This window comes from Salvelinus fontinalis, chromosome 33 (genome assembly GCF_029448725.1).
Source record: "Salvelinus fontinalis isolate EN_2023a chromosome 33, ASM2944872v1, whole genome shotgun sequence".
Classification (NCBI taxonomy): Eukaryota; Metazoa; Chordata; class Actinopteri; order Salmoniformes; family Salmonidae; genus Salvelinus; species Salvelinus fontinalis.
In genome coordinates, this window is record NC_074697.1 from 10086782 (window position 1) to 10095827 (window position 9046).

The following is a 9046-nucleotide window of genomic DNA, read 5'->3' on the forward strand; positions in this document are numbered from 1 at the left end:
TTCAGTTAATTATGACAAATTGGTCTAGTATACAAACACACTGAATATGTTCTGCTGGCATTGCACAGTCAATCAATCAATCAAATGTATTTATAAATCCCTTTTTACATCAGCCGATGTCACAAAGTGCCCTACAGAAACCCAGCCTAAAACCCCAAACAGCGAACAATGCAGGTGTAGAAGCACGGTAGCTAGGAAAATCTCCCTAGAAAGGCCAGAACCTAGGAAGAAACCTAGAGAGGAACCCGGCTCTGAGGGGAGGCCAGTTCTCTTCTGGCTGTTCCAGGTGGTGATTATAACAGCACATGGCCAAGATGTTCAAACGTTCATAGATGACCAGCAAAGTCAGATAATAATAATCACAGTGTGGGTCAACTGGCATATGTGTGGCATGAAAACAAATGATTAAGGATCAAATCACATGCAAACACTAGGCCTATTTGATTTGTAGGTTATGGTTTTTCTTTATCCTGCAGTTACTTGTATTTTTGACTCTAGTGTCTCCTCCGTCAATATCTGCGCCAAACAGCAGCCTAGCCCTAAACTAAAGTATCTCTCTCACAGGGATGGTAAGGAGGAGGGGGGGGGGGGGGGGGGGGGGCAGGGTTTAGACTGATATTATATCTGATTGGCTGTGGTGGATGGAGGTAGAATAGTGATGCTGTAGAGCTCGAGCGGACAGATAGAGCTCCACGAGGTAGCGGCTCGAGCTGGTGTTTGACTGCAAGCTGACTCCGCAAGCATCTCTCTGTATCTCCCGATCCTTCTCAGGCCCGCACCTGGACACACCGTTTCCTGCCCTCTGGAGAGGGGAGGAATACAGCCAACTGCAGGGATGCGAGGGTGAAGGAATGAAAGCATGAATAGTCCACAGAGAGAGAGAGTCAGAAAGCCGTGAATCCACAGAGGATGTGATAGTGGAGAGGTGCGCAGCAGGCAATACTTCAACTGGGATTTCAAAGGGGAAACAAAAAGGACAACGGTTAAAACCGTTAGACATGAGATTCAGCTGGTGAATATAGTCCCTCTCTCTGGCCGTCGCGAGAGCATCTTGGTTTGGGTAATACATTTGTTCTCTAGCTCGTGTCGCTCACGCTCTTGACCGGTGCGCGCGCCTCCCCATCTTTCCCACGCGAGTGAATCTGATGAGTCCCGGTGGCGGTGTGTTGTTTCGCCGCCGCACGCGTACGCGCCCAGACTTTTCGCGCTTAGCAGCAGCAGCATGTCCTCGCGCAAGATCTCTTCGGAGTCGTTCAGCTCGATGGGCTCGGAGTGCCTGGAGAGCCCCGGAGATGATGGCGACACCTGCCCCTTTTCACGCATCTGGAACGGCAAGAGCCCGGTGGAGAAGCTCGCGTGCCCGTTCGAGGACGCACCAGGACCCAAACGAGCGAACAGACGGAAGCGCGTGAACCTGGACTCGCTCGGGGAGAGCTTGGGGAGGTTAACGTCGCCCACGGTAGGACACATTTACAAAAAACACAGATAGAGAGATTTTCTCCGGTATTTCTCTCTCCTCTGCATGCGTCACCTGCGTGGTTACAAAAGGACCAGCACGCTAGAGATGACTGTTAGAATACAGAGAGAGCGAGATAGAGAGAGATAGAAGAATGGGTAGTAGATTAGGCCTATTCTATATCACTCCTTACTGAGCGATGAGGTTATTCAGGGTGAGATTTGGTGAGACTGTATCTGTGTACCCAGTGTAGCTTCCTCTCCTCCACCTGCACTGAAGTGAAAGAAGTGGACAGGTTAAATAAAATACCTGGTTGGGAGGCCTTCAGTTTACAGCATCATTAACCTATGTTTTCAGAACAGTGTACAATAAGGAACAGAAACTCGGGGAAATAGATATTAGAGATTAGAGATGCACTTTATAATGATGATGATGGTGATAAAGATATCCTGGTCTTATACAATGCTGTTTTTAATTTCCTTGGTCTTAGGGAAGGAAGTGTTTAGCTTGCTACGCCCTGGCCTAAAGCAGAGATGCCCCCCCCCCCCCCCACACACACACACAGACTGCAATCATGGTGACCCAATCGTACAAGAGCAAAGCAATGAGTGAACCACTCTTAGCAACCAGTCAACCATGACCCGGAGAACAGAGCATGTACTTGGTGTTCACTTCATGGTCCTGATACTGTCAACCAGTCAACCATGACCCGGAGAACAGAGCATGTACTTGGTGTTCACTTCATGGTCCTGATACTGTCAACCAGTCAACCATGACCCGGAGAACAGAGCATGTACTTGGTGTTCACTTCATGGTCCTGATACTGTCAACCATGACCCGGAGAACAGAGCATGTACTTGGTGTTCACTTCATGGTCCTGATACTGTCAACCAGGCCAGCCACAGTGACCCAGAACAGAGGACCCACACAGCATCTTCAAACACAAATGGACATATCCTCCTCCTGTCACCACACATTACACACACATAAAGATATGCAGGGAGGTGGTAGTTAGTGGTGTGAGCCATAACTGTTCTACAGTACTGTAGATCATCAACTTCCAAGGCTGTGTGTGTACTGTGGGACATGGAACTGTGCCGTAACTTACACTACATTCCCTAATTAAAGCCGTACACAGACACAGTCACATACAAACATACTGCCTTAGAGGAGAGAGAAAGAGGAGGGAGGAGAACTGCTTGAGAAGAGAGAGGGCAGAGGAAGGATACGGATGATGGAGGAAGAGGAGAGAGGAAAGGAGGGCAGAGGAAGGATACGGATGATGGAGGGAGAGGAGAGAGGAGAGGAGGGCAGAGGAAGGATACAGATGATGGAGGGAGAGGAGAGAGGAAAGGAGGGCAGAGGAAGGATACGGATGATGGAGGGAGAGGAGAGAGGAAAGGAGGGCAGAGGAAGGATACGGATGAAGGAGGGAGAGGAGAGAGGAAAGGAGGGCAGAGGAAGGATACAGATGATGGAGGGAGAGGAGAGAGGAAAGGAGGGCAGAGGAAGGATACGGATGATGGAGGGAGAGGAGAGAGGAAAGGAGGGCAGAGGAAGGATACGGATGAAGGAGGGAGAGGAGAGAGGAAAGGAGGGCAGAGGAAGGATACAGATGATGGAGGGAGAGGAGAGAGGAAAGGAGGGCAGAGGAAGGATACGGATGATGGAGGGAGAGGAGAGAGGAAAGGAGGGCAGAGGAAGGATACGGATGATGGAGGGAGAGGAGAGAGGAAAGGAGGGCAGAGGAAGGATACGGATGATGGAGGGAGAGGAGAGAGGAAAGGAGGGCAGAGGAAGGATATGGATGAAGGAGGTAGAGGGGAGAGGAAAGAAGAGAGAGAGATGCTGAGAAATTAAAACTAAAGACGCAAATAATTGACACTTTTTTAATTTTGTGTGTGTGTGTGTGTGTGTGTGTGTGTGTGTGTGTGTGTGTGTGTGTGTGTGTGTGTGTGTGTGTGTGTGTGTGTGTGTGTGTGTGTGTGTGTGTGTGTGTGTGTGTGTGTGTGTGTGTGTGGATCAGCCAGCTGATCCACTGTGTTAATTAACAAGCCAACCCGCCTTTCATAGCATTTGTATGTGTGTGTGTTTGTATGGATTCATGTACAAGTCTTTGTGATGTGAATGTTTGCTTGTCTGTGTCGGTGAATTTTGATTAAAGATGTGTGTTTGTCATTGTGTTTACTGGTTTGCTGCTGGTAATGTGTGGAGAGAGTAAGTGTGTGTCGATGACGTATGTTCTGTGAATGAATGGCTAAGACAAGGATACTCTCATAGGACACAAACACACTATGCCTGTATATATAACGTTGGATGAGCCAGATGCTGGTCTATACACCAGGACCCGGATACACTATGCCTGTATATATCAAATTAAATCAAATCAAAGTTTATTTGTCATGTGCGCCGAATACAACAGGTGTAGACCTTACAGTGAAATGCTTACTTACAGGCTCTAACCAACAGTGCAAAAAAATGGTATTCGGTGAACAATAGGTAAGCAAAGAAATAAAAACAACAGTAAAAAGACAGTGAAAAAGCAGTAGCGTTGGATGAGCCAGATGCTGGTGTCCTGTACAGCAGGTTTCAGCAGAGGCTGTAGGATGATCCCAGATGCTGGTGTCCTGTACAGCAGGTTTCAGCAGAGGCCGTAGGATGACCCCGGATGTTGGTGTCCTGTACAGCAGGTTTCAGCAGAGGCCGTAGGATGACCCCAGATGCTGGTGTCCTGTACAGCAGGTTTCAGCAGAGGCCGTAGGATGACCCCAGATGCTGGTGTCCTGTACAGCAGGTTTCAGCAGAGGCCGTAGGATGACCCCAGATGCTGGTGTCCTGTACAGCAGGTTTCAGCAGAGGCCGTAGGATGACCCCAGATGCTGGTGTCCTGTACAGCAGGTTTCAGCAGAGGCTGTAGGATGACCCCGGATGCTGGTGTCCTGTACAGCAGGTTTCAGCAGAGGCCGTAGGATGACCCCAGATGCTGGTGTCCTGTACAGCAGGTTTCAGCAGAGGCCGTAGGATGACCCCGGATGCTGGTGTCCTGTACAGCAGGTTTCAGCAGAGGCCGTAGGATGACCCCAGATGCTGGTGTCCTGTACAGCAGGTTTCAGCAGAGGCTGTAGGATGATCCCAGATGCTGGTGTCCTGTACAGCAGGTTTCAGCAGAGGCCGTAGGATGACCCCAGATGCTGGTGTCCTGTACAGCAGGTTTCAGCAGAGGCCGTAGGATGACCCCAGATGCTGGTGTCCTGTACAGCAGGTTTCAGCAGAGGCCGTAGGATGATCCCAGACTGACACAGTGTTCTTTTAGCGTTGCTACAGGATCGTATTAATGTTCATCATATTAACACCACTCTCTCTTACACACAAACACATGGCATGTACTCGGGCACACACACACACACACACACACACACACACACACACACACACACACACACACACACACAAACACACAGACACACAGACACACACACACACACACACACACACACACACACACACACACACACACACACACACACACACACACACACACACACACACACACACACTGTCTCAGTCAGAGCCCACTGCAGAGGAATTTAGAGGTAAAACTGGATTTTGAATATTTAAAGCTTTCTGTATTTATTTTTTTGTTGTTGATAGGAAAATATAGTTTTTTTGTGCGCCAGTTATACATTACTGGACCGTTTGTAAAGCGTTGTGAAGTCAGCTTTAAATGCAGGCTGTTGAAATGATCTGTTTTTATATATAGGGCCCTGAGGTTTTAGTTATGACCAGGACAACAATGTTCTTATATTTGTCCTATTCCACACATGTACTAGTGTGTATTAATACGTATGTGTGAATTGGAAATGTGTTTTTTCATATCCCAAATCTCCCTGAGAAACCCTCGGAGAGCGAGGTCACGGCCAGGGTCTGACATTATCAACAAGTAGGGTTAAGTCACTTGCTCAAGGGCACATCGCCAGACTTTCCCCCTTATTGCCTCAGGGATTCGAACCATGGCCCAGTAACATTTGTTTTTCCATCTTCTTTCAGACCCAGATGGTTCAACAGTCTTTACAGAGAACCTTAGAGTTCTACAGACAGAAAGAGATCAGGTAAGGACTGCTGTGCTGCATGTGTGTGTGTGAACACGCGTGTGTGTGTATGCATCTGTGTATGCGTGTGTTTGTGTGTGTGTGTGCGTGTGTGTGTGTACGCTTGTATGTGTGTACGTTTGTGTGTGTGTGTGCGCATGTGTGTGTGTATGCGTGTGTGTACGCGTATGTGTGTGTGTATGTGTGTGTGTTTGTGTGTGTGTGTGTGTGTGTGTGTTTATGCGTGTATGTGTGTGAGTGTATGCATGTGTGTGTGTATGCGTGTGTGTGTGTGTGTGTGTGTATGTGTGTGTCTGTGCCCTTGAGAATGGTGTACTAGATGTAGCTATAGACCTTGGTAAGAGTGGATAAAGACTCTGTGAGTAATAATCTCTAGTAACATAGTGAGGTCACAAAAGAGCAAGGCCATTGTTCCTTTTCAACTAATTGATATAATTGAGAAAAGCATGTAACTAATTTATCCGTTACGTAACATGTGTTTGTATTTTGTGTGAACATTGCTCTGTGTCATTCTTTGAATTAGTTGAGTATTACTGTCTGTTTGTGTTGGTGTGAGTTTCTGTTCAATGCTCTGTGTGTGTGTGAGGGGGGGGGGGGGGGGGGGGGGGTTTGCTTAACTATACTTGAATAGTAAATGAATAACAATTTGACCAACTGGGGACATTTTGTTAGTCCCCACAAAATCCCCACAAGGTCAAATGCTATAGGGGGATTAGGGTTAAGGTTAGAATTAGGTTAGTGTTAGGAGGGTTAGTTTTAGGGTCAGGAGCTAGGGTTAGGTTTAGGGTGAAGGTTAGGTTCAAGGTTAGGGTAAGGGGTTAGGGAAAACAGGATTTTGAATGGGACAAAATTGTGTGTCCCCACAAGGTTAGCTGTAGAAGACTGTGTGTGTGTGTGCGTGTGTGTGTGTGTGTGTGTGTGTGTAGGTGCTCTCTAGCCTGTTATATCATCTTTATGTCTCCATTCCGCGTGTGTGTGTGTGTGTGTGTGTGTGTGTGTGTGTGTGTGTGTGTGTGTGTGTGTGTGTGTGTGTGTGTGTGTGTGTGTGTGTGTGTGTGTGTGTGTGTGTGTGTGTGTGTGTGTGTGTGTGTCTGTGTGTGTGCCAAAGGTGCAGAGAGGATGGGAAGGAGGAAAAGAAAAGTGTTACTTTGGAGAAGTGTCCCTTTGTGGATCATTGTGGTTCTGGAGAAGAGGCGGACGTCTCTGGAATACTACAGTACATGGCTACTCTACAGGGTCAGTATCACTCTACCATGTGTGTGTGTGTGTGTGTGTGTGTGTGTGTGTGTGTGTGTGTGTGTTAGTGTGTGCGTATGTGTGTCATTTTGACTCCCCAAAAAGTCCTGGAATTTCACCCCCAAAAATAAATCTGTGTGTGTGGAATGGGCGTGTGATTTATAATGCTTACTTGGTGCACTAGAATGATTCTTCAGCTGGACTTTGCAACTAAAAGCAGCCTCTCCACATGCATGAACACAAACCCCTCTGGAACCCTACAGCTACCTTCTAATGAGGAGGAGACACATCTGGGTGGAGTTCTGACAAACACACACTTATTCACCTCTTTCTGCTTTTCTCTTTTGTCTCCTCCTTCCTCTCCCTTTCCTGGCTCTCCTATCTGTCACCCTCCCTCTTTCTCCTCCTCCCGCCATCCTTGTGCTGCAGTACTGATGGTCATTAGGTTAAAGCACAACCTGTTCCTCAGTGTACTCCTTCTCTGTACCTCCACCTCCCTCCCGACATCAATCTCTAGCTCCGTCCATCTCCCTCCACCTCTACCTCCCTCCCTCCATCTCTCTCTCTACCTCCGTCCCTCTACCTCCCTCCCTCCATCTCTCTCTCTACCTCCATCCCTCCCTCCATCTCTCTCTACCTCCCTCCCTCCATCTCTCTGTACCTCCACCTCCCTCCCGACATCAATCTCTAGCTCCGTCCATCTCCCTCCACCTCTACCTCCCTCCCTCCATCTCTCTCTACCTCCCTCCCTCCATCTCTCTCTCTACCTCCGTCCCTCTACCTCCCTCCCTCCATCTCTCTCTCTATCTCCATCCCTCCCTCCATCTCTCTCTCTCTACCTCCCTCCCTCCATCTCTCTCTACCTCCATCCCCCCTCCACCTCTACCTCCCTCCCTCCATCTCTCTCTACCTCCATCCCTCCCTCCATCTCTCTCTACCTCCCTCCCTCCATCTCTCTCTACCTCCATCCCCCCTCCACCTCTACCTCCCTCCCTCCATCTCTCTCTACCTCCATCCCTCCCTCCATCTCTCTCTACCTCCATCCCTCCCTCCATCTCTCTCTACCTCCCTCCCTCCATCTCTCTCTACCTCCATCCCTCCCTCCACCTCTACCTCCCTCCCTCCATCTCTCTCTACCTCCATCCCTCCCTCCACCTCTACCTCCCTCCCTCCATCTCTCTCTACCTCCATCGCTCCCTCCATCTCTCTCTACCTCCCTCCCTCCATCTCTCTCTACCTCCCTCCCTCCATCTCTCTCTACCTCCATCCCTCCCTCCACCTCTACCTCCCTCCCTCCCTCCCTCCATCTCTCTCTATACCTCGGTCCCTCTACCTTCCTCTCTCCATCTTTCTAATTCCCTCCGTACAGCTCTCTCTACCTTCCTCCCTCCATCTCTCTCTACCTCCCTCTACCTTCCTCTCTCAATTTCTCTATCTCCCTCTCTACAGCTCTTTCTACCTCCCTTCCTCCATCTCTCTCTACCTTCCTCTCTCCATTTCTCTATCTCTGTCACGTTTCTGACCTTATTTACTTTATTTTCCTTTGTTTTGTCTTTAGTTAGTATGGTCAGGGCGTGAGTTGGGGTGGGCAGTCTATGTTCTGTGTTTCTATGTTTAGGTTTGTCATTTGGCCTGATATGGTTCTCAATCAGAGGCAGGTGTTTTTCATTGTCTCTGATTGGGAACCATATTTAGGTAGCCTGTTTTCACTGTTGGTTTGTGGGTGTTTGTTTCCTGTGTCAGTGTTTGTGCCACACGGGACTGTTTTCGGTTAGATACTCTTTGTTATTTTGTATTGTGTCTTGTTCAGTTTGTTCTATTAAAACATGGACACTTACCACGCTGCGTCTTGGTCCGATCCCTGCTACACCTCCTCTTCAGACGAAGAGGAGGAAATCTGCCGTTACAATCTCCCTCCATCTCTCTCTACCTCCCTCTCTCCATATCTGTCTCAGCCGTGACATGCGCCTGTAAATGTCAGCATGCTCCTCACCATACCCTCATTACCTAACCCACCTCTGTGTGTGTGTGTGTGTGTGTGTGTGTGTGTGTGTGTGTGTGTGTGTGTGTGTGTGTGTGTGTGTGTGTGTGTGTGTGCGTGTGCGTGTGCGTGTGCGTGTTTTGTAGTTTTTTGTGTGTTGTCCAGCCTGTAGTGATCTCTCTGTTTGTTATGCATCAGGGTTGACTGATCAGTCAGACAAACAGCAGCTGTGTGTGTGTGTGTGTGTGTGTGTGTGTGTGTGTG

General features: G+C 48.7%; 1 protein-coding gene across 2 annotated transcripts in view; it reads left to right on the plus strand.

Moving 5' to 3' along the window:
- The first annotated feature begins 664 nt into the window (after positions 1-664).
- LOC129832542 (guanylate cyclase soluble subunit alpha-2-like) overlaps positions 665-9046 on the plus strand; it is a 51105-nt gene continuing 42723 nt past the window's right edge. Inside the window, exons 1-3 of one of the 2 annotated variants that reach the window (XM_055896683.1) lie at positions 665-1459; positions 5504-5565; positions 6674-6801. In XM_055896683.1, the coding sequence (XP_055752658.1) occupies positions 1223-1459; positions 5504-5565; positions 6674-6801 (427 nt within the window). In that variant the 5' untranslated portion in view covers positions 665-1222. The remainder of the gene's footprint in view (positions 1460-5503; positions 5566-6673; positions 6802-9046) is intronic. The other variant, XM_055896684.1, reaches the window with a different exon arrangement.